The following is a 26,816-nucleotide window of genomic DNA, read 5'->3' as shown; positions in this document are numbered from 1 at the left end:
TATTTCTGAAATGAGTGTACCCCCAGGGGTAGATGTACATCTTTTTACATGGTTTCTACATCACTCCAAGCCATGTTAAAAAATCAAACTGTGAATTGAAAGGCTGTACCTAAAAATGACGTCATGAAGCAAATTGATTGAATTACACAGGATATAGTGCTGCCTTTGTCTTCGGCTTCGGCAGCCCAGATCGAATTGTTGAATAATGTGCTTTAGAGGACAGTAGTGTCTTTCACTGAAACACTGTGCAGAAAGTTCCAGCCAGTCAGTGTGCTATTTCTAGTCAAGTGTATGGAGGGTTTACATGCTGAGGACAGCTGTAAGGATGTTGGCATAGAACAACTTCAAAGCCAGTTCAACTGGAAATTTAGTTAGTGTCCCAAAGAGCTTCTGTGAACCCTAGGTGTTTAATGTTCAGCTCTCCTGGGAGCCAATGTTTAAATCTAGTAAACAAATGACGAGACCGGCTGTCCTTTAACATTCTGCTTTTCTTTTATTCTTCTTGGAAAGGGCTTTGCTGTGTCTGTGTTGTTAATGACTAGATATGATCCTCCATTTGTCAGCTTTCCATTGTCTTGTGCACGGTCACTTAGAACATTCTCTCTTATGTTGTAGCCAAGAGCTTTGGCCTGCATCTTAAGATCAGTGGGATATGTATATTTTTTTACTGACTCTATTTGTTGGGAGACTGAGAGAGTGACCGAGGAACTTCATCTGCGTCGTCTGCTTTTGAATCGTGACTTCATTTTATAGAAAATAAATGTATAAAGTATCATAAAATAACACTCATAAAAATGATGTATTAGACAAAAAATATTTTCGATGATTTAAAAAGTGATTCAGGCAAAATCACATACATGTGAACTTGACATCACTTTACAAGCAAAAATTAACTTTTATTAAAATTTCAATTAACTTTGTATTTTGGCCCATTTTGCATTGTGAGACTAACAGTCCTTCCACATAGAACAATATCACACTGGCTGGAGGGTCTTTCACAAAAATGCCTCATGTCTTGCTCATCATAAAAACTGAAAGTCAGCTGAGTATATTGGAGGGAGAAGAAAACCATTTTGATTTTCTTAAGTAGAGATTCAATTCAAATTATCTTAGTAAATAAATTTCAGAAAAGATATGTTATCCAAATATCTCCTATTTACTTCAACGCATTATTAAAGAATCCCCAAGTCTAAAGTTTCTCATCTTTTTTGGGGTTGAGATTTGATGCCAGGAGGACTTACCGTCTTTCCATCATATTCCCTTCCCTAGAAAAATGATACATATGTATCCAAAGCTTTGTATTTATATTGGAATCCTAAATTGCCATTGTTTAAAAATTTCCTTCCAGTTTTTCTGTAAAGGGGACTTCCCTGTGTCTTTGCAATTATCCCTGGAGCTCAGTCTGCCTCTTCATCAGTGTTATTTTGGAGGGGGGCGACTAAACTGTGTGTTATAGGGGCGCCTGAGCGGCTCAGCCGTTAAGCGTCTGCCTTCAGCTCAGGTCATGGTCCCAGGGTCCTGGGATCGGGCCCCTCATTGGGCTCCCTGCTCAGTGGGAAGCCTGCTTCTCCCTCTCCCACTCCCTCTGCTTGTGTTCCCTCTCTAGTTGTCGCTCTGTCAAATAAATAAATAAAATCTTTAAAAAAAAAACAAAAAAACTCTGTGCTATAACTTGTATTGAACCCGAATAGTGCTATACCTGTTGTTACTCCAAAGTCATTTCCCTCGAGAATACCCTTCAAAACTTCCCTACCGGGTGTTCTACACAGGATCACGAAAGGAATCTGTATGTTAAAATAATGTTTCCCCTTTTCTCAATGCTGCACAGCTAAATAGTAGTCAAGAGCGTAGAAGCAATTTGACAGAAATTTCAAGGGATCATTAAGCCCCTCAAGTGGTGAATGAAACAGATGTTTGCAGTTTGGGCACGCCTCCGCTCCCCAGTGGCCGTCCAGTTTGCCCCAGTTCAGACCTCTTGGACACCAGCAAACTTCTGTTCCTGGGTCTGTGCCTCCAACTGGAAACATGCTGCGCTGTTTGCTCTGGAGACCACCCAGCCCGCCCACTTGTGGTTTGGCCTTCTCTCTGGCTTGCCTGCAGGTGTGACCTTACTCACCCACCTATGACAAGTCACTCTCCCATTTTTCTGGGGTTTAAAAATACAAGTGGCCAAAAGAGGGTAAGCAAGTAGATTTTTCTACTATCCTGCAAATTTATAATTATAAAGTTTGGTGACCTTCATGAACTCTCTCAAGGGTGTTTTTGCCACAGATTTTGTGATTAATGTGGAGGACTCCTGGGGCAGAGGTGAAGCAGTTTAAATGTGGAGAAGCTGATTGGGTTGCCTGGACGTACACAACCTGCCAGAGGTCCTACAAAGTTAGCACCTAAATTACCGCATTCCCAACCCAGGGCAATTTGAAATTTAGATAAACATTTTGGCAGTAGTGTGGCAAACCAAAATTCAACCTTACTTCTCAATAGGTGTATTAACTTTATAAAAATAATAAACTATTTTTTCCTTTGTGAAGTAACCTGGTAGGCATCAAGAACACACGAAAACAGCTATATTAAGTAGGGAGTAGGTGATGTTTTTCCCCTGATGTAACCACACTCTAAATCTTTACAATCTGTCATAGCTTGCTCTATAATTCTAAGCCAGCAATATTCAAAATAGCATAATAACTACTGTTAGCAAGATGTGGAAATTTTCTTGAGCAGTTGAATATATCCCAGAAGCCAGGATGTTTGTTGACCATTAGCTCTACTTCCATTCAACCTGTATTGGTTGACATATGGCTCAAAGTGGACAAATGAACACAAACAAGCTGAGACTCATGAATACTCAAAAAGACCCTGTTTCCTCATAGTTTCTTGAACTATCAGCACATTCTTTTCCTTAGGGAAGCCTCAGATATCTTCCTGACTCTCCCAGAAGCTTCCTCCTACTAAAGGGAGCAATTGAAGCTCTATTGTGTATGAGAATCTGACTCTATCAACCATACTGGGGGTTTAGAACTAGAAGAGACATTTCTTTCAGATGTGGCAACCGAGGCCTCAATGGCTAGTGACTAGCTCAGAGTCCCATGGTTGGTTAATGGAAGAGCCAAGACTAGAACACACTGTGATGCACTCGTAATATGACCAAATATTCATATAAACATTATTTCAAGAGGAAGTTAATGTAGTCTTCTCTCATCTGGCACAAAGTAATCACTTATCAAATGCTGCTTGTTGTTAGAGTTGTTATAATTATTACTTTTCTGTTTCTATATATAGGGGTTTAAATGGCTTATACTGAAATTTTAAAGAAAATACTTTGTGGGGCACCTGGGTGGGTCAGTCGGTTAAGCGTCCGACTCTCAATTTCAGCTCAGGTCATGCTCTCAGGGTCGTGAAATCAAGCTCCACATCAGGCTCCGCACTTTCCTTCTCCCTTTGCCCTCCCACTCATTCTCCCTCTCTCTTTCTGTCTCTCATAAAAAAGAAAAATTACCTTGAAAAGTATAATTTTACATCTGGAAAGGATTTTGAGAGAGCTTCTAGTTCAGCATCAAGAGTATATTGTTCTTGCCACAGTGTTTCTTTTTTGAAAATAACAAAATATTTTTTATCAGATCTTGTGATTTAGCTAGAAAGAAGTTGGAAATAGAACTTTTTAAAGTTTAATTTCAGAGTGTGCTGAACAAACTTGAGAATCTATTTCTCTTTCTCCTTCCCTCTTTCACACAATCCTCAAATATATTATTCTTTTTTTAGCATTTTATTTATTTTTTAAATTTTATTTAAATTTATTTATTTATTTATTTTATTATGTTATGTTAATGACCATACATTACATCATTAGTTTTGATGTAGTGTTCTATGATTCATTGTTTGCGTATTATTCTTGAGATCTGTGTGTAAATATTTTAAAAGTAATTAATTCCAGCGATGGATTAATTTAAGGCAGTTAGCATATTTAAACAACCTATTTATGTATAAAATGGAAACTTTTACTGAAAAAGCATTTTAATTTTAAAAATCTCTATTATGGAATTTTTACATCAGCCCTTTCTTATTCCCAAAATGTTTACATAAAAAGTATTCCATAAAGGGGCAAAATTATGCTAGTCGCATCTATCATTTACTTTGCTCCAAGCCCTTCACTATTTAAACTGCTGCCTTTATGTGTACAAACCTGAGTGGGCTGTTTTTGTTGTTGTTGTTGTTGTTGTTAATGCCCTCAAATTAAAGGCTCATTTGGAAAATTTGAGCTACGGGGCACACTTACTCTGCCCCTGCCATCTTCTTCCCAGTATATTCTCCCAACTTATTAGGAGGGTGAGTTTGTTAAACCAAAACCCATTTTAGCTATTAATTTCAGGTTCTTCACCTGCACCCATAACATGCCATAAATTGGAAGCAATAACCTTTGGCTCCGACCTCCAATTCTGACCACCCTCTGTTAACCATATGTAAAGACAGCGAAGAGAAAACTGGAAATGAATGGAAGTAGGGGCCCAGAAAATGGAATGAACAAATGAATGAATAAACCAACACGATCTGAAACATTGCTCACATGCTCTGCTATGAAGTAGCAACCACAATCACGACGACACTAAAAACTAATATTAGTTGAGCATCTTACTAGCAGCCAAGTGCAGTCCTCGTATTTTATATGGATTTCTCATTAGCTGCCTGCATGTGCTCAAGAAGTCAGTAATGTGCTGGTTAGCCAATAACGACGTCATTGCCTTCATGGGTATTAGAACTATAATTAGCTTTCATTAGGCTGAGACATTCTCCACTTATGTTGGTCATATTTAGCAATATTTTTCTGGCTAATGCCAACATAAACCAGTTTTATCCTGCAACACTGCCTAGATAATCCATATGGAGAAGTTTTCTGTGACCTTCTCAAGCGAAATGAACATTAGGTGGGTGTTTGCTGTTTATAGTTCCTTCAGTTTTTCGTCAGGGGTATTAAAACATGTAAGATCACAGACAGATCTTCGATGAACAGTAGATTGGTCACTCTGCTGCTTTTAGATCTCACCCATCAACAGTTAGGCTCTGCTTCAGGGAGTCCTTGTAGAATTAATCTTCCTACTGCTTGTGACTACTATTCTCTCTCCACAGATGAGCCGCCAACGTAGTTTGCTGTCTCTTTCTTCTTGTTTCCTGTCAAGTCCTTTGAGTGAGGCTGCAGGGATTCTTACAAGGGGCTTTGTTCACTCGTAGTTTTGTGTTGTTTATGTATAGAAGGGTAAGGATTTAAAAAATCTGTGCTAAACACAAATCTGATTATTTTACTTTCCCCTAATTAAAACCTCTTATTTTCCCTACTGCTCCTACTATAATCTTTCATTTTCTTTAGGATGGCTTGCAGAATCCTGCAGAATCTCATTTCGGCCTACCTTGTCATCTTTATCTCTTGTTTTGCCTCACTTTGGATACTATGTTTCCATGAAATGAAACTCTTAGGTTACCTTGAACAGTCATGCTCTCTTTCACCTGCTACCCTTTGTACTTGCTGATCTACTGGCCGGAACACTTTTCTTTTTCTCCTCTTTACATGGCCCACTTCTGTGCTGCATATTTAGGTCTTAGTTTCTTTCTCATTTGTTAGAAATGGCACTGTTTCCACAAAGTCTAAATCCAGGTGATTGCACTCATCTATCTGTTTTATCAGAGCAATTTTCACATTATGCTATTGCTGTCTACTTATTTATCTGTATTTGAAATAATCTAGATGTTCCATAACATTAGGGATTATATCCTGTCCACGATATGCTTGATATTCCCAGTGCCAGGCACAGAGATGCTTAAGAAGTATTTATTGAGTGAATGGATATGGGGAGATGGTAAGAGATGAGTAGACAGTGTGAACAGGGACAGTATGGGTGTTGTATGTGTCATTCAAAGAAGCTTGTCCTTTTGATCCTAGCGAAGATTTCGAGTTAGAGAAAACATATTTTTATCTTTGCATTTGTATTTTTTTTTTTAAGATTTTATTTATTTATTCATGAGAGACAGAGAGAGGCAGAGGGAGAAGCAGGCTCCCAAGGAGCAGGGAGCCCGATGTGGGGCTCGATCCCAGGACCCTGAGATCACGACCTGAGCCGAAGGCAGACGCTTAACCATCTGAGCCACCCAGGCGCCCTGCATTTGTATTTTAATAGATCTTTCTTGTAGTGACATGGAGGATGAGTTGGAGGTGATAAGACTACTGACAAGGAGACTAGCTACTGAGTTTTTGTCCAAGAGAGAAAAGATGTGAACCTTAAACTAAGTAGCATGGGGATGAGATAAGGCGATAAATTAAATAACTGTGAATAAGATAATTACACAGCCCTTGACAAAATATTTGAAAAGGTGTGGGAGAAGGAAGACGGGAATATTCAGAGTTCTAGTTTGGGTGTTTCTCATACAACTAACAATTATAAAATGGATAAAAACAAATCACTTGAGGGATGGTGTTTGAATTGAGGAATCTATGGGTTATCCAAGTGGAGACATTGAGTAGACATTCGGAAGTGTGGGTGTGGTGCTCGTAGGGCATGTATGTCATCAGCATTTGGACATAATGAAGGCCTGTGTTTGGGTGACATCACCCAGAGAGACTGAGCGTAGGGACAGAAAATCTCAGGGGAGAGGAGATCCCCGTAAAGTATTGCCTTGAGGCACCCTTGGTTGTAAGACACAGAAATCTACTGAAGCTGGATCAAGAGAAGTGAGATGGCAGGTGTTAAGAGTTCTTGTCATAGGGGCGCCTGGGTGGCTCAGTCGTTAAGCGTCTGCCTTCGGCTCAGGTCATGGTCCCAGGGCCCTGGGATCGAGCCCCACATCGGGCTCCCCGCTCAGCGGGAAGCCTGCTTCTCTCTCTCCCACTCCCCCTGATTGTGTTCCCTCTCTCGCTGTGTCTCTATCAAATAAATAAATAAAATCTTTAAAAAAAAAAAAAAAAAAAAGAGTTCTTGTCATAGAATTCAAGGATGAGCCACAAAGAACATTAACTTCTGGACATGGAATATCTAAAATTAAAGTCTCTGTGTTTCTCAAGGGTCTGATTTTCTCTCATCTCTCTGTTCTCTACATTTGCTTTCTTTCTCTTTTCTCTGCTCATCTGTGTCCTTTCGTTTGCAAGTAGGCAAGGTCTGTTGCTGTCCTTGAATTCATAGAACTTTGGCATTCTATTTTTCATCATTCTCTGAATAAATTATCCATGTCCCTAACTTCACATTCTCAGAGAATCTGAGTGGCCAAGCCCATGATTTGGTTTTCTTCACGTCAGCAGTCCTTCCCTGGGGTGATGGTACCAATATGACTGCATGAGATGTGGGAGGGGCAGATCTCTCTGGAAGAAGGTGTATGTGTGGAGATTGTGAATAGCTTCTGTAGTATGTTGTTATTTAAAGGAGAACCTCTCAGATTTTAATGTACTTATGAATCACCAGAAAATCTTGTTAAAATACAGGTTTTGTTTAGTAGGTCTGGTTGATTCCATATGTCTAACAAGCACCGGGTGATGCTGAAACTGTGGGTCTGAGGATCACACTTGAAATAGCAAAGATTGTGAGGGCAGTTAGAGCAGGGGCAAGCTCAGAGAGGGCTGAGGGAAGGCAGGAGGAGAATTAGGAGAAGGTAGGAGCTATGAGTTGGAGAGATTCAAGAATCAGGGAATGTTCAGAGGCATCTAATGTTGAAGAGATTGAGTGAGATAAAATTGGAAGCCTCTTCAGTATAAGTCTGCACAGTGTTGTGGATTCTTTTCAACAGTGTCTGGAAGCCTACGTATTAGAGAGCAAAAGGTCCCTGGCTGGATTAATACAGAGTTGGGGGGGTTGCAGTGCTGGAATATGGAAGGGGATAAGAGACTTGAATATATTAACCAAAAGGTAGGTTAAGTGATTGGCCCTGCAGCTTTAGTGTGTTTAAAATTATGCATTGCCTTTAGATTTTTTTTTTTTTTAATAGCTGGAGAAGGATTCAACCACTGGTTAAGAGGGAACAGTTTCCCATGAAAATGTGTGTGGGTGTGCGTGCATATGCATGCACACATGCTTGTGTGCTTAATCTCCTTGCAAGGGAAATATAGCTACATAATAAAGTGAGTCTGGAAGGATTTCCAGCCCTTCGTGTGTTTGGAACCAGAAAGTATTACCTCTCAACAGTTACATATGGAATGTTCTTATGCTCTGGTGGTTATGGAAAGGCAAGACTTGAAGTTTAAACATTAACAATATTATAGAAGACAGAAATGTATCTGAAAGTGTGGTGCATGTTGAATCTCTTTGGAGATGCAAAAAAATTGTCGGTTTAATGGTGCTTCATTGAGGAACCTTCAACTTCTTGTTAATATTGTAGCTATGTCAAACTTAATTGAACGGATTCAAGTAAAGCGCTACCCTTTTAAACTAATAATGCAAGTCACTGCGATGGCTTCATATTCATGGTGCCTCTGAAGAACGTTTTGAGGCTGAAACATTACAGTGGGAAATCAAACCATTTTCTGGCTAACCCTGGGGAAACCAGTGTTTGAGGAGGAGTTCGGGAGCAAATTGATATCCTTGCTCAGCTGCTGGAAATTCCAGCGGGAGATTGGAATGACCACTGTAACCCTGGTTTAGGAGGGATCCTCCCCTCCATGGAAATGTTATCTCTGAGTGCAGAGCTTGAAGAGGAGTGGCGAGGGAAGGTGGGGATGCTTGCCAAGTCTGTCACATTAACAGAAACGCAGATGTCACAGCCAGACTGCCTTCAGATTCCTTGCCATCCTGAAAAAATATGCACAGAGGCCTGAAATCACTTAAATTTAAACACTCACTTTGATGACTATATATTATGTGTAGTTCTATGTATTATCAGTCAACTAATACATGCAAGCATCTAAAGTATTATTTCTATTTGACAGTTCGGTGATGTTATGACTGGCAGCATTGTACTCGATCTGGAGAAATCCTGTGTGGCTGCTCCTGGCTTTGTGATGATTGAGGCATTAGAACAGATCCTGGAATTCTCAGTTGCTGACCTTTCCACTAAATCTTCAGAAACCACCGAGGCTACTAAATATTTTAGACCTTTTTAAGCAACTAATAAACTGTATTCATTAGATTTTAATATATCACATAGATAATTCAAACAATGACTTTGAATAGATGCATCCTGAGCAGGCAACTTAAGCAAAATTTTCTGAGCTGATTTTCACCAGCAAGGTTTTCCAACAGGTTCATTAGCAGTTTGAGATGCATTCAAATAAAAAGCAAGATTTCATTTAAATGCATTCATTCTGCTCATCATTTAACACAGTAGAGGAAAAACAGTTATTCCGTCTACAGATCTGTGTTGAAAGCAGCTAAAATAGATTTCTTTTGATTTATCTTTTGGAACCTGATACTCCAGCCTTAGATTTTAAAGAACATACTATTTGATTTAGAGGGAAGGATTCGAAGAAAGGGTGGGATGAGAACCCGAATCTCTGAGATAAAACAACAATGACAAAAAACACAGAAGGTCATGATTATTAAATCTGGGTCTAAATGTTGCTTATAAATCGAAATAGGCTTTGGCATGACTGTGAGGTTTTCAGTCTTGGATTTGAGTTTCTTTGAAGAATAAAGTTTTGTGAAATAAGAATGAGTCAGTCATTGCTAAACATTTGCAAGCATAGGCAAGAGCCAAGGGTGGAATTTGGTTTGTTTAGATTACCAGAAAGCTTTGCTTTTATAAATTTATAGGTGTGAATATGTTACGACATTGGTCTTTGAAAACAGTTTGAGCCGGATGTTTTGAGTTGAGTATCTTAGAAAATATGTTAATTCTGGTTTTACGGAGACCACATTCAGTGGTACTTCAGTAGCTATCTTTTTAAGTAGCTGTGCCTTTTAGGGGGAAGGAATTAAGTTCTCAGTGAACTAGCTCATTGTATAGGAATCGATTAACAGTGACAATTGATTGCTTTAAATGGGCAAATTCAAATCACCATATTGTGGAAACTTTCTTTTCCCCTAGAAAAACACTAGACTTACATTTAGAACGGCTGGTTTGAGTCTTGGTCCTCTTATCAATTAGACGTGTAACTTTGAACAAGTTATATAATCTGTTAGCCTTATTAGTTTCATCTGAAGATGGAGGTGGCACTAACTCCCAGGGTTGTTCTTGATGTCAAATGAGATAATATATGTGAAAGCCCTTTACTGTGAAATTATTACAGATATGATGAACATAATGATACTGTGCCTAGTGTAATTGATTTTTCATCCAACTAAGATCATTGCTCTTTAGGAGCACTTTCTAACTTCTGTCTAGTGACTTTAGATGAGAATCATAGAATGCTTAAAGTGGGTTTTAAATGAATATTAATGGTGTTTTTCACTTTTTCATCCCAATGAGTGCTGAAAGGAAAAAGAGATTCTATTAAAGTGGGATGGGCTGTTTTTATCTCTGAAGTTATCGATGAATGGGTTTTGTGTTATCGTAATGATTAATAATAGCCAACACGTATATGGTGCTCCCAGGACACTTGGTGCACTTCTATGGTGTGGCTCCCAGGACTTTCCAATATTAACCTATCTAATCCTCTCAATAACCGTGGGAGGTGGGTGCTTCTATTGCCACCAGTGTGAAATGAAGGTAGTGAAACTGAGGCACAGAGAGATTAACTTGTTCAAGATTGCAGAGTCCATGTGCTCAGTCAGGTTGAACATTCCTGTACTTTTCATTCAGCTCTTAGAGAAGAATTGGCAAAAAATATATACATCAGGATAAAGGAAGTCATGAACGTTACTTGGGTTTTGGATGTAAGGGATGGCATTTATTTTGGAAAAATGATGGTGCGTCATGCATGTTGAGATGACACAGAGATGACACAGAGATTGTACCTTATTTTCCTTTCTCTTTTACTTTTTTGCTCTTCAGTTCCTTTTACTGCGTACATTATTTTTAATTTACTAGGATTACCTCTCTCTCGGGCCCAAAGTACAGTAACAGGAAGCTAAAGGGTCAGAGAGGCCCAGTGTTCTCAATCTTACACTGTGAGTGAAACAATTGGAAGAAGGAGCCCCAAACCGCCATCCAAAGGGACATTCCAGAGCTCATGCACTGTCTTTTTTCTGACTTAGACTTTGTTTGGCTTAGTTTCATGTACTGTATTTAGTCCTTCTTTAATTGAGACATGATTTAAGCTATTCATTTATTTGTTTACAAATTTAACAAATTTTATTGAAAGTCTTCCGTGTACCAGGGATGCAGTGAGGTCCTGAGGAGTAAGATGGTGAATAGAACAGTATATACTCTGCTTGTTGGGCTCAAAGAATAGTGGGAAAAACAGACAATAAGCAAATAATATCACAAGTGGAAGTAACGCACCTGCTCTGATTGAAGCTACAGAGAAGAACGTGGTACTCCAGAGGTGCATGAGAGAAGGCATTTGGCTAACACTTGGTGATCATAATTTGTTTTCCTCTATCTTTGGCCCCATATAAGACATTAAAGACATAGGGAGGAAGAGCAGAGGGAGGGCAAGTTAGAAAGAATTGATGGGGAGCAGAGTTGTCAAGGATACGGTACATAACACAAGGTGGCCACAGGGGAAAGGAAAAAGAAAAACCTAACCTGAGCAGTGTAACGTATCTGGTAAGTCCTTGCATATTATCACTGTATCATAGAAGAAGAAGTAGTATTGGTAGTGCCTACCATGTTCAAGAAAAGTTATTGCATATTTATTCTACTCAACCCAGTAAAAGAGGGAGGAACACAAATTTAGAGTGATTTCCATTAACATGGTTAAAGCATTTTATTGTTTTAAAGTGTATGTGTAAGTTTTATGGTGGTTTATTTATCCAGAATGTTGAATAAATGAAATTACTGCCTAAATTTATACAAATATTTAAAAGAAACATGAATATTAATTGCAAAAGCACCACCAGACAGAAAGACAGTAGACCTAGGTTTCTTGTCCCAGCTGGTGACCAGGCCCCAGATGACTCATAATTGAGAAAGACTAGATTGCTTTACTTTTCTTCCTACCTCCTCCTACCATCTGTCATTATATTATTTGTTTATCTTTGGGCCCAGAACTGACATGTAAGAATCATTCAGACACAGACTTTGTCTTTCTTGCTGATTAATACATACTATTTAGAATAGTGCCTGGCATGTAACAGGCACCCAATAAATATTCACTGCATGCATGAATGAATGAGATAATCACACAAGTATAGACTTAACAACTGTAATGAACAAATGAAATAAGTGAAAGTATTTTCAAAACTGTAAATATTCCACGCATGCAAGGTGATGCTATTTATTTGAATTTTAGGAACAAGTACAATCTGCCAGAAGATAACTTACTTGCTTATTTATTTATTTTGTGTTAGTAGATTTCTCTTTAAACATCTATTTCCTAAGTATTTATCTTCCTTTATATCCATGGTTGTAATACTGACTTCTGTCTACCTTTATGGTTCTATAACTCCCTTACCCCAGTGCAATTACTCTCTAGAGTAGAGATTCTTAACCTGGGCCAGTGAGCCTTTGGGAAACCCATTGTTGCCTCCTGGGGCCTCATGTACTCCCTAAAACAGTGTACCGAGTGTAGTGGTTTCTAAGTGTTTGACAGAGAGTTACAGTAACTTTCCTCAGATTCTTAGAGTATATGACCCCCCAAGTTTAAGAATCATTGCTCTAAAATTTTCTCTTTTTCTTTTACCTTTTGTTCCTCTGTTGCTTTTTCCTTTTCTCCTTGAGATGGTTTCATTCTCCTTTTATTTTGCATGATTGTATTTTGGTATTTTAAAATGCTTACTGTTTGATTGTCCCCAGTGTGTGGTATTCTCGGTTTATTGTATGCCTCTGATCCCCGCCCTTCTCTCTGTCTCTCTCTTGTCTGGCCAACAGTGTGGGGATGCGCCAACTGCAGGGTTGTCCTATCCAGCCCTTCTGGGACATTTACTTCTCCGTGCTACCCTAACGACTACCCTAACAGCCAGGCTTGCATGTGGACCCTGCGAGCCCCCACCGGCTATATCATTCAGATAACGTTTAATGATTTCGACATTGAAGAAGCTCCCAATTGCATTTATGACTCATTATCCCTTGATAATGGAGAGAGCCAGACTAAATTTTGTGGCGCAACTGCCAAAGGCCTATCATTTAACTCAAGTGCGAATGAGATGCATGTGTCCTTTTCAAGCGACTTTAGCATCCAGAAGAAAGGTTTCAATGCCAGCTACATCAGAGGTATGTAAACCAAAGGCAGCGCCAGCCTTCTGCTTTCATTTAACATGTCCTACAGTAAACACCAGGACCAGAAGACAGAGTTATGTGCTTTTATGTGAATGTGAATGATTAGGATTAGAATTTAAGGGCAAGAATCTGTTAATATTCTCTGAACATTCTCATTAGCAATATATAGTTACCAGATCCAAAATCTGGTTACAGTAGAGCTGAATTTGTTTATATTGTTTATATGCAGAACATTTAAAGGCTGGTTGGAAAATATTGTAGACATTCCACAGCTAATAATTAAAAGCTGTAATTCTGACAGCTCTTCACTGAACATTTAAAGCATTCCTATTCAGAAATCATTTTATTTTAGGCTTTTAAGATGTTGCACTTTTAAGGAACTATGCTGGGGGACAAATATAAAAAAATTAGCATATAAATTAAAATAAAAAAGAACTATTTATAACTAAAGCTAATAAACAACATAGCCTGAGGAAGGCCCCTTAAAAATGACTAATGAAAGGAAAAAAAATATTTCCATCAAACATATTTCCCAGATCCTGGCATAGTAAAACTTTTGAATAATCTCAGTCTCTCTAAAACCTCTCTTTCCTTAAGGAAAACTCAAGCTTCAAGACTAGCTTCTTAAGTAGATGTCATGTCTGAAAAAAGAAACAAAAGAGAAAGGCACCATTATGAAAATGACCCTCATTATTATATATTGTGTTTTTTGTGGCAGGGTTATTTACTGTATGTGATTGACATTAGATGTATGTGTGGTTAATTGGAAAACTTGCTTTAATTTTTCAAACAATGTTTTAAAAATTGTAAAATATTATAGGAAATTTGAAAATAAAAAAGAAGCAAAGTACAATTGCCCATATATCTATAACCCAGCCATAACCACTAATAAAATGTTGATGGACATATTTCCTTTCAGCCCTTTTAATAATACATGTAGAATACTGGGTTCATATACATAAATATCCCTTTGGGTAAATAGACCTCTAAAGTGCCTTATATTTAAAAAGTAGACTAAAATCCATGATTCTATTAAATTCCATCATGGATTTTTAACTAGAATATTTATATTAAAATGCTGTTTTTACCATAGACCTGTTCTTGGTGTATATTAAAAAATATTCAAACTAGCATTCCTATGAAGCTAGCATTAAACAGAATTTTTGAGGGGAGCTACTTCTGTCTCAATCAGTACATGTTTCATGATGTCTGTTATATTACCATGAGGTGAAATCCATTGTATAATTTAATAATTTCACATATGTCACAAAAAGACGAGGCTAATGCATTTTATTTGGAATATATTATGCAGATAATAATAGTAATCTGTATTAGTAATCAGTAACATTAGTAATCAATCCTAGCCATATATTGGTTACAGCAGGCACTGTTCTAGTGCTTTCCAGGTATTAACTTAATTCCTATTGACCACCTGTGCAGTAGGTCACTGTCCTTCATTTTATGGATGAGGAGACTGAGATCGAGAGTGGTGAAGTAACATGTCCACGGTCACACTGCATTTTGTGGAAGAGCTGGGATAGGAAGTTGCATTGTCTGCCCCTTTTACCTCTGCTCCTCGCTCTCCCTCGCAAAGGAGCTCAGATGCCCCACCGTAAAGGAAATATAGCTTAAAATCCCATTTTTATTTTTATTTTTTTATTAGACTTCCTCTCCTTAATAGGATTATCTTTACCTTTGTTCCTGAAATGGCCTGGTGATGGGGCAAATGAATAAGATATGGGGTATCTGAAAGGGAGTGTGTAGCATAGGAGTGTTTAGGAAGAGTAAAAGGCTATTGTTAACGAAAAATAGAACTATTAGCTGTTATGTTTAGAAAGTTATTTGAAAAATAACATATTTCTGAAAATCTTAATGTGTAAACAGAGCTTTCCTGAAAAAGTAGTTTCCTTAATTTGGGTTTTGGGTTTTTTTTTGCTGTTTTTTGTTTTTGTTTTTTTTTCTCTCAGGTCAGGGATTTAAAAAAGATACTTACCAACTTGGTTGACGATAACTCAAAAGGTTTGGTGTGAGATCCCATCATGATTAGAGTTAATATGGGTGGGGTTACATATTGTTAGTATTATTGGTACAAGGTGATGGGTTGGTGACAGAGAGTCATGAAAGAGTTGTGATGTCAAAAGTCAGTCAGTCCAGAGTGGTGGGGTGCGGGGTGGGCATATCAGATGGTTTGCATCTCATTAGTTCATATTTGAAGTTAATATATTTTATCTGTTGTTATGTTTTGTCCTAGTTGCTGTGTCCTTAAGGAACCAGAAGGTCATTTTACCCCAGACGCTAGATAGTTACCAGGTATCTGTTGCCAAAAGTGTCTCTATTCCAGACCTCAGCGCTTTCACTCTCTGTTTTGAAGCAACGAAAATTGGCAAGGAAGACCATGAATGGATAGCTTTCTCCTACTCAAATACATCCTTCACACAGTTACTTAGCTTTGGAAAGGCCAAGAATGGCTACTTTATTTCTATTTCTGGCTCAAAATGCTTCCTAAACAGCGTGTTACCTGTGAAGGATAAAGAAGACATTTTTACAGAAAGCTTTGAGCAGCTCTGCATCATTTGGAATAATTCTCTGGGTTCTGTTGGTGTAAATTTCAAAAGAAACTATGAAGCAGTTCCGTGCGATTCTACCATCAGTAAAGTTATTCCTGGAAATGGGAAGTTGTTGTTAGGCTCCAGTCACAATGAGATTGCCTCCCTAAAAGGGGACATTTATAACTTTCGACTTTGGAATTTTACCATGAATTCCAAAGTCCTCTCCAACCTCAGCTGTCATGTGAAAGGGAATGTGGTCGACTGGCAAAATGACTTCTGGAATATCCCCACCCTAGCTCTGAAAGCAGAAAGCAACCTAAGCTGTGGTAAGTCTGGGCATATTACCCCCCCCCCTTTTTTAAAGCATTATTCTATGAATGTTGGTCAACAAGAAATCATACACACGTACATGTGTCTATGTATATGCGTAATATGTGTGTGCATGTGTGTAAATATATATATACATATGTATAGTTGTCATTAATGAACTTTTTGATTTTTAAAATGTTATATGCTCAGCCATGCATAGTATACATTTGATTATAGGCCTTCTTTATTCAATTAAAGCTTTTGGTTGTACCATTTTAAAGTTTTCCTTATGCCATAAAATGTTACACAGTTTATTATTGAGGTAACAGAAGTTGTAACTGTCATACTGCAAATAGAATGGTTAACACTGGGACTGAAACAAAAGAAATTAGTAAGTTATTATTTTTAATCACAAAGAAGATACAATAAAAAGTTGATTATTATGAAATTTCCATTATGTTATTTAAATAAACAACCACCACTGAAAAAGAATGGTATTTACTGAGCCAGAACAAAATATCAAAGCTGTCCATTTTATGGAAAAATCTTTGTTAATCCGAAATTATCAAATTTTTCTTTGAACTTTTTTCTCTGCTGGAAAATGAGCATTTGTTGTTTGTTTCTATGGTTGCTCTTTGAGAAACATTGAATGTGATATTACCGGAAGTAGCTAAATGCAAAATATTTAGGAAAATAATTCTATATAACAACATTATATAAAAATAGACTTCTATCAAACATTCTCTATGTACATATGGAAGTCCTTATTTTATTATAGGACTGACTGAAATACAAAAAGTAGAAGTTAATTATCACTTTTGAATGTCATATGACTAAATCTAAAGTGTTGATAACATATACTTTTTAGTCACAGAGATAACTCTCATTAAAAGAGGAAAGGAGGGGTCTGATGTTAAAAAGTAATTCTCATGTGACTTTGGAGTGGATTTTATCAGAACTTCATTTCCAATACTTTGAACAAAGTAGGACCCCTTTGAAGACCTGAGACCACCTCCTCCATTTCCCTGACCTGTGTGTGCCCTTCTGCTCTGGGGAACTTTTGTCACCTAACTCTCAGTGTAAGTCACCCATCCCTCCATGTGGTCCACGGTGCTCCTGCAAATGGTGGGAGGCTATGAAGTGATGCGGTTTGAGAGGTATTTCCTTGTGGGTTGTCGGACAGAGGGTAAACCACAAGCATGTTCCAGAAGAAGGCTGCAGAACTCTGTAAGAGCTAATGGTGTTCCCCAGCATCCTCTCAGTCTGACTAGCTGCAGAGGGTGGTTAGGGACCCCTGAGAAGTCTTTCACTCAGTGAGGAAATTGAGAAGATCAAGTGTGTGTGTTTCGTGTGGGATGGTGAGCAGCGAGAGGGCAGTGATATTCTTCCTATGTCCAGGGTGATTATCTTTACTCTAGTGGCCTGTTTTCACCACATCCTTGGTCATCATTAAAAAGTCATAATATAGACCATTTAATAGTTGCCTTTCTACGGGGCAATATTTGAGGACTATGACAATGAAAAAAGAATTTTGAGTAGGTATATTAATAACTGCTAACACAAATTATATACTTAACTTGAATATTCAATACATATTTTCTAGGTACTGTTTTAAGCCCTTTACACATATTCACTCTTTTCTACAACATAGACCCCATGATGTGGGTTTTATTACTAACCCCATTTTGCAGATATGAAATCTAAGGCACAAAGAAATTAAGTTACGTATCCAGTGTCAATCAATAAGTGGCCGAGCCAGGAGGTGAACCTAGGAAATTCAGTTTTAGAGCTGTGTCTCTTACAAGTATAAATTAGACTGTGTTTTGGAATAAGCAGGACTAGAAGATGAGACATACTAGAGTGGTGAGCTAATTCTTGCCCAGGTGAGGAGTATGAAGGCCCAGGAGTGATCTGTGGGAAAACAGTAGCTTTCCAGGGCATAAATATTATATTTGTTTTAAACAAAAGTAATAGGGTTTCTTTCCTGCTTTGCTTCTTGGATACATTAGTATGATAAAATGTGAGGGATATACATGGATTGATTCCTAAACTTCTCTAGGAAATCCTCTAGACCAGGGGTTGGCAAACTAGGAAGGCCTGTGGCATGCTACCTATTTTTGTAAATAAAGTTTTATTGCAACACAGCCGTGCCTAGGAGGCTCTGTATTTCCGTAGCTGCCTCTGTGCTAGAGGGGCAGAGCTGGTGATGGTGGGAGTCTGTAACATGGCCCACCAGCCTAACATTTTTACTGTCGGGCCCTTTCAGAGAGAATTTGCCAATCCCTGAAACTAGTCCAAAAAATCATGAGGCTCCTTTCATCTTTAGATGGCCTTCTGGCTCTAGGAGGCATTTCTGTTTCCCAACCTAGGCCAGTCCCTTCACTTAATATAAGGGCAGGAAACTGAAAATTAAAAAAAAAAAAAAAAGTAAGTGGCAAGGCAGTTGGACTAACATGCACATCTCCTGTCCCCCTTCCCCAGGATTTATATCTGGGTGTCCTCACATTTTCTTTAACACTGTCTTAAAACTCCTTTCCCAAGACTTAAGATTACTGGGACGCATGGAACATATGCTTGTGTAATGTGGTCATCTGTACATTTTCAAAATGATTTCATTGAAAGAGTAGCACAAGTTACAGACTCAGTGTGCTTGAATTCCTTTAATTTTTATAGCAATCTTCTTGACATTCCACGATGACACCAAACACCACATTCTGTGGATTCAGATATCCTGGGCTGTGTTTCAGGAGTCATCCCTGGAGAGGGAGTTTCCTGCTGCTCAGTCATCAGCCTTGGGAGTTGAAGAACACAAGTCACTTATTAACTGGCAGGAAATACCTGTAAGAGAGATGATATCTAAGCTTGTTAGCTAAGCAGAACTTCAACAAATGAAAAATAGTTTGCTCTATTAACATTTTAACCTTTCCTTTTTTTCTGGAACATTTTGGCTTGCTGTTTATGGTAACAGTAATTTCCAAAAACTAATGATCAGTACAGTAACCAATGGGAAAATAGAATTTCATGCCTAACATTCCATTGGACTGACAGTGTCTGGTAAATATGACCTTTAATTCCAGATTCAACTTGTGGTGGAAGAATGAATAGATTTTCCAAAGGTCTCTTGCTGTATGAAAATAAGATGGTAAAACAGAACTAATTATATCTAACATTAAAACATTCTGTCATTTGTTCCAAATAGTAAATATGCTAGCCTTAATAAAATCAACATATTATTAATTAATGTTTCAACAATTTCAGAGTTAGACTCTTTTGTTTTCCTACACTATTCTAAGCCTATTGGGGAAAATACCTTAATTAAGAAATTTTCAGCAGTTTTTTTTTTTTAACACAGTTAATCTTGTCCGTCTTTTTCAGAAAGAAATACTTTATTTAGCAGTAATCCTTTTTCATTTTATAACATCATTCTATTTCTTAGAATTTTTATTTTATAATTTTATTTTATTAAACATATTTTATTTACACAATTTTATTAAACATATTCAGTTTTATGACCTCCACGGAGAGACAGTTTTCCTAGTGAGTGGACTCTTTAATTATAACTGCAGTATTAGCCTGTGTTATGATTCAAGTTTAGATACTGGCTAATGTCCACCAATTTACACAAAGAACAAACAGTGCCTTCTATACCAGTTTTATTTATTTTCCTGATGATGCTCTTTCCTGAGGAGTGGTACAGTATAACCCAATGAATGGTCTGAGTTCAAACAAACTACGTTTATTTAACAAGCATTTATTAAACACTTCCATTTATTAACCACTTGTGGATGTAGAGATAAGGTGCAATTCATAAGTACCCAACTTTTTTGTTATTCTTTTCTAGAAATTTTTGGATTCGTACTGACTTTTGTTTTCACTTCCAAATTTTTGTGCTTAATTACCAAGGCTTCATCAACTCTTGGATTCCTTCCCTTTCATTTTCAGTTGTTATAGTTCTGTCCTTCACAGCCATAAAATTGTGACTCACTCTTGGCTCCTTCCTTTCATCCCTAAAAAAATTAGTGAGTGTATCATTTGTAGATAACTGAATTATTTTTTTAAATAATGAAATCAAGATAAAATTACTTTACAAAGGACTTTATTTTTGAAGATGTCCCAAACTCTTTAAGAGCATAAATGGCTTCCAGAAATGTTATTTTAAATATATTTATGAAAAATTATAAAATTCAATTTAATAACTACAAAGAGGGAATTGAAAGCAATTATTTTTTTCTCATTATTGCAACTCGCTGTGAGGATTTAGCTATTACTTGGATTATCATTATGTAGAATGTAAGACGAATTCTTGGCTACACATCAGTCTTTTTTACCACCCTGTGTAAGTAGTGGCTTCTTTCAGTGGCAAGATTTTGGAAGGACAACAGATAGAGAAGAAAGATTAACAGCTTTGCAGCTTTTCATCACCTGTTCATTTTCGGTGATTACATTTTTCAAGGAAATTTGGCTCTAAATTTTGCAGTTAATATTAAGTAAATACCTTTAAAAACCTTTGTTGTATCCACAAACATCAGTGAACACACATAGGTCACATTCTGAATATAATTCCTTGATAATAATTATATCATGATCCAGGAAAGAAAATTGTCTCTTCTTCCTTAAAAATCTGGTTCATAAATATGTCCACGTAGGAAAATTGTGAGAATGACCTTTTTTATGCAGGTATGCTGAAAATGGAACTGGGTGGAAATAAAAAGTTTGTGTACACTCCTTATATTTTATGTATTTGTTTATGTAATTTGGTGTATTTGTAATACAAGCTTTCATTTATCAGTATAATTTCTTGCTAATTAAATTTGTCACTTTTGGGGCACCTGGGTGGCTCTGTCGGTTAACTGTCTGACTCTTGGTTTCAGCTCAGGTCCTGAATTCACGGTCATGGGATCGAGCCCCCCTTTTGGGCTCCACACTCCGTGGAGAGTCTGCTTGTTCCTCTCCCTCTGCTCCTCCCCTGACTCTCTCTCAAAAATGAATAAATGAATAAGTACATAAATTAATAAACAAGCAAACAAATACAATCTTAAAAAAGTTTTTAAAAAATCATGTGTCACTTATACTTACACCATGTAGTCTTCAGATTTAATTTCTATTGCTATATCAAATCATCATAAAACAGTGTTTATTGAGTATTTATAATGCAGCATCAATTTGCTAAACTGTAAGTACCCAAAAAGGAGCAACTTATACTTTAAATATTGAGAAGTGTTACAATTTCCTGTGACAAGGATGTCACATATTGGATTTATACTTGTTACCATACAATGAAACTGAGGAAATGTTAAAAAAAAATTGTTAAATATCTTGCTCTAAATCATAACTCTTCTGATTCTTTCCTCATTTCCACCTCTAAGCCCCTTAATATACTGCACTGGAAGTGTAGTTAGTCTAGAAACTTCTTTCCCACACCATCTCCTTATCTCTCTTTGTCTAACAGATATTCTATCAGTGCCAGAAGAGGTCTGAGGAACCTTTGACAGCCAACATTGTGTGTAATTTGAGAAGCACAGGAACTCCATCCAAGGGTCTCTCACTCTCTCATGTTGCAGTGGCTGATGTTTCCTCATTTTGAGTTTTGAAGCCTTTTTAGTTTTCAGAAGTTCCTCACTAAAATATAAGTACCTTACAGAGAAGTAAGGTTCTGCAAAAAAATGGGGCTTAAGTTAAGTGTTATGAGAAAGAATAGTGGACAGAAAACATTGACAGTAAAATTCTACCTCGGTCCTGACAAGGCAAGCCTCAACTTCTGCCTACTCAGATGCCCTTTTTCCACAGTGCACTTGTCTAAGTTTTCAGTCTTTCAAACTCACCCTCCCTATGTCTGCTTTCTTTCATAGCCAGGCTTCCTCTTTTTGCATTCACTTCTCAAATGGTGGTCATGAGTTCATCATTCCCAGGCTACTGAAACTAATTCCTGTACAGTTACCACCAAAATTCCAATGCAAAGTTAACGGTCTTCTTGGTTTTGACCATTCTTGACCTTTCTAGTATACTTGATATGGGCACGCCTTCTGTGAAACTTTCTTCACTTGAATTCTATAAAACCACCTTCTATAAGAACTATTTTTACTTCTCAGATTCAGAGCTCTTTAAAAAAAATAGTATGATCCTTAAATATAGGAATATCTCTGGTTCCATCAAATCTCCATTCTAGCTTGAGTGATCCCAGACACATCTACAGATTCTGTGGCATTGTTTCCTGGCTAGACCTCTTACAAAACCCTGTATACCTGCCCATGTATCCAGATGTCACACAGGCCCCTCAGTTCCCATTACTGGACTCATTCAACCCACCCCATCTAAGTTTGCTGTTCTTTTAGTATTTTCTCTTTCCTTTTATGACATCATTATGTACCAGTTTCTCAAGCTGGAAACCAGAAAAATATCCCCTAGTCTTCCCTTTCTTTCTCTCTTCTCCAATTAGTTACTAAATATTATATATCCTATCTTTGGATGTCTTGTATCCATCTCTCTCTTGCCCTCCTCATTGTACTCATGATATCAAGCCTGAATTAATACTATTATTTATTCTTATTGTATATTCCCTTTTAGTTGGCCATGGAGCCTCAAAAGTGGTTTCAAATTTAAATCTTAATTTTCTCACTTAGTTTCCTTTCTTATTTTCCGTTTCCTTTGAGAAAGATTTCAAAATGTTATCAGTCTTCATGATGCATCAAGAAATTTATTCGGTAAAAGATTGAGTACCCACCTACTATGTGTGTGGGATATGGCATTGGAAGACAGAGTCCCACCATTCATGGTGCCAACATTCTATAAGGCCTTCCACTAGTATCCATTACCTACATATCTGATCATTCCTGTACTCTACCCCAGTAATGCCAGGTCACCCAGGTCACAATGCACTGTCATCTTGATACGTATTTCAGTAATTCTGTTTGCTAGGAATATCCATCTCTAGTCTCTTGTCTTGATATTACTCACAGATATCCTTCTTTGTAATGGATTCTCTGTGCCCCATTCTCACTAAGCTGCTAGTTATGCCCTCCTTTGAGCCAGTGAGTACTTACAGCATTCAGAGAACTGTGACTCTATCTCCCATTCATGCCTCTTTGAGAGCAGTGACATTATCTTAGAGCATTATTCTAGCCTGTGTGCCTCACACACTAAACAGTGATTACATCTTTATTGACTGAACATGTAAATGTCTATGATGAGGGCTTCTTGCCAGTTAACTTCACAGACCTGCCTGTAGAGTTGGGTTTTTCCGAAGTAACATTCCTTCCTTGGGCTAGGTGCCTGGGGCAGTTGAGAATGAAGAAATCATGATTCATGAGGTGCTGTTAAACTGTTGGGATGCTTTCTGCTTATGCACGTCAATTACCTAGTTAGACATCTTTTGTTAGATCACATACCTGCTCTGGCCTTCATGCACTATTCCCACAGGACAGTTTGGAAAATGTTTAAATATTAGAATGGAATCACTGTCATAGAAATGTCCTTTTAAAATTGAATATATGTGTTTGTGTATGTGTATTCATATATAAATATTTGTATGTATTCTTCTGTCTTTATGCATAGTGCAGGTGCTTTGTGATAAGTTTAGCCCATCATCCCCAGTCTCAACCTGTTGGTAAAAGTCTGTTAACTGTGAGGGAGATTTAGTGTAACAGAGAAAATCCATTACTCCTACTAGAAAGCCAGCTCTAATCTTGTTTCTTGCTGAGGATGAGTCAGTAAAAAAAAAAAGCTTGAAGTAAAAAGACACAGAGACCAACTTGAAGTCACAGAAACATATTTCTGGAATTGCAAATCACATATGCTAGTGCCTGTGAACCCCAAATATGCATTTTATGAATATTAATAATATCTAAGTTCACTTTTGAAACTTACCTTTGATGTTTTTATTACTTTATTTATATGAATTTCTACCAGAGCTTTATAATTTATTCTGTGAAAAGGCGCTGGACTTTTTACACAAACTCTACCGGGCAGTAGCACCTCTTTTCCTTTCATGTGTGGATAGCCAATAAATTGAGTTAAAGATTCTGAGGGAAATTTCAATAATTTGATTTTACACTTGTGGAAATGAAGACACAAAGACCTTAAGAGACTTTCTTGATGTTGGAGTATTATTGATGGACTCTTCTAGGGCAGCTCCCAATATACCAACCATAAGATTCATGGTTTTTTGGGGTTTTTTTTGGATAATGTCATTAAATCATCAATCAAACTTGTATAATCCCTCTGTGTTGATCAAGGTTCCTACCTGATCCCACTCCCGGCAGCAGAACTAGCCAACTGTGCCGATCTGGGGACCCTCTGCCAAGGTAGGGAGCCAACATCGTCCTCTGGAGTCTGTTTCCTACTTGCTATTTTGGATATTGTGGTTGTAATTATTTTGATTATTATCTTAATTTTCACTTGAGAAGCCAGAAACCAGCAAAACAGAAGAATTTCTGGATGTGTTTTAGTTGTGTGGGTGCACAGTACATACACTGTGGAGAAAGAATGCATTCACACACTGGATGACCATATTTCCATAAAGCACTGGGTTTTTAAATATGAATGATTATATGCTATTAAACAAGGATTTATTTCATTTTTTCCCTCTTTTTATTCTCAAGAGTATTATAAAGTTCCCATATAAATATAGTCATGCAATATTTTGAAAAAGTATTCATGTGTAAAAAACAAGGGAAAATTAAGTTAAATATTCGGTTAAGCTTGAGACAAGACCATAAGGCAATTCATGGTGTATAATATAACTTAAATATTAAGATAAAATTAGTTATATTAAACTAATCTTAATGTAATTGTATTGTTATAATGCACAATGATTATATTATGGCAAGTATTCCAATTTTATATTATCTACTAAATAGCTGCATACTAATAATACATAATTAAAGTTTTAAAATAATAAGTATTTTGCTTTAATTTTATCATTGCTCCTCCTAATTACTTATGACCCATTTTCATCCATTTATTCTATTAAATATTTCTTTATGAAGTAATGTGTTCTATGTACCACATTAAGAATCATGACAATGCCTTTTGAAAAAGCTGGATCTCTTATTAAGAGGATCATATCCTGAAAGTGACAGGGTTAGAAGTGCTTCTAAGTAGATGGAAACCTAAGCTCTCTTCTGTGGTTCCAGTGGGGGAGTAGTTAGGGAGAAGGGATGTAATACAGTATTATGTTTGCTTCTTTTCCAAGACAGTATTTCTTGTTGTTATTACTGATGAATGATCTATGAAAATAAAGTCATTACATAATTTCCACAAACTCACTGTAGTCTTAAAACAGTTAAATGAAATAGAAAGAAACTTTAATTTTGCTTAATTCAAGATCTGAAGGGTTTTTTAAATTGTTTTTTTTCTTTTAATCTGAGATACCTATAGTATTCATTCCTTCAGTCAAAGACCAGATGCCCAGCATCCCACTCCCCACCCATGTCCTAAATGGCCAAAAAGCATTTTTAAATTCATTGATGTATTTTGCACTAAGAAAAATGTAATTGATTGTTCATAATTTTAAAAAATAAAAACTTCAAAAAGCATCCCCATTTTTAAGAATTATATATTACTTTGGAATGGAAAATTATTTTAGTTAAGGATGCATATTTTGAATCAAAGAATTTCACTTTCAGAAGGTAATCATAATCATAATTACTTAATCACTTAATGCATAATCACACACATGTTTTAAATTTAGGTAATATTTTTAAAATTGAGATATATAACAAATGGTCATTGTACACATGAATGTCCATCTAATACAAACATACTCCTAAGATAAGCTAAAGGGAACTCTACACAAAGAGTAGAGTTTTACTACCTATACAGCTCTTCTAGAATCCCTTAAAAAGATATTAAAGCATTACATAGGGTTTAATCTTTGAAAGTTTTAATAGTATAAGAAGCATAGCTATAACATAATGTCTTGAAAATGTCTCCCCCGTAAGGCTTGTCTTTACGAAATCCATTTTATCCATCAACATTCAGTAGAGTTACTGGGCTCTGTAAATGATTCTACACATTTATATTCTATATAGTCTATACATTTCATTCTCTTTTGTTTTTCTTTACATTTATCTTCTCAAGGAGAAATACATTTTCCTCTGAGACTTTACTTCTCTAGCCTCAGCGGAAGACTAATTAATTGAGATAATTTTTCTAATGGATAGATGCAATACAGACTGCCTTCTCTAGCCGTTTCTTTTTACCAACTTAGGAAATTGAGTTTTAGAAAGATTTAGTAATTCATTCTGTGGTCATCAGCCTGTTACGGGCAGACGGGCAGACCTGGGTCTAGAATCTAAATGTTTCTCCTCTTGTTCCTCAGTGCCGCTTCCAAACTCTTGGACAATGTGACAGCAAAGGCCATAGGAAGTGATTCTTAATGTGCCATAGGGAAGCACTGCTTCATTTTATGCATTGTAACGCTAGAGTCTGTTGTATTTAGTAGCAAGAAATGGTTTCTGTTCCTCTTCTGTATATTTTCATGCATTAATTGTAGATTGCTCATCCATATTAACTGCCATGGGCTCCTTGCAAAATTACATCTTTCTCATCTTTATTACCAGCTACTGTAGACTCTCCTAGTACACCACCCACTGTCACCACTAACATGCCTGTTACTAATAGAATCGATAAACAATGGAATGGTAAGAAATCATTACCTTTTATATTCATAGTATGTCTGATGTGATAAAAAATTGTATTCTAAGAGTGGGACTATCTAATGTTCAAACAAAA

The 26,816-nt window shown here is 37.0% G+C and overlaps 1 protein-coding gene across 7 annotated transcripts in view; it reads left to right on the top strand.

Annotated features, from left to right (window-relative positions):
- ADGRG6 (adhesion G protein-coupled receptor G6) overlaps positions 1 to 26,816 on the top strand; it is a 136,853-nt gene that overhangs the window by 51,468 nt on the left and 58,569 nt on the right. For 5 of the 7 annotated variants that reach the window (XR_013441071.1, XM_078054652.1, XM_036106668.2 and 2 more), the window contains exons 3-6: positions 12,880 to 13,221; positions 15,479 to 16,102; positions 24,317 to 24,385; positions 26,645 to 26,725. Coding sequence is in view for 6 of the 7 variants with exons in the window: in XM_078054652.1 (XP_077910778.1) it covers positions 12,880 to 13,221; positions 15,479 to 16,102; positions 24,317 to 24,385; positions 26,645 to 26,725 (1,116 nt within the window). In the remaining variant the exon portion in view is untranslated. The remainder of the gene's footprint in view (positions 1 to 12,879; positions 13,222 to 15,478; positions 16,103 to 24,316; positions 24,386 to 26,644; positions 26,726 to 26,816) is intronic. The other 2 variants (XM_036106670.2, XM_036106672.2) reach the window with 1 other exon arrangement.

Source organism: Halichoerus grypus, chromosome 9 (genome assembly GCF_964656455.1).
Source record: "Halichoerus grypus chromosome 9, mHalGry1.hap1.1, whole genome shotgun sequence".
Classification (NCBI taxonomy): Eukaryota; Metazoa; Chordata; class Mammalia; order Carnivora; family Phocidae; genus Halichoerus; species Halichoerus grypus.
This window is presented reverse-complemented; position numbering and strand designations above follow the sequence as displayed.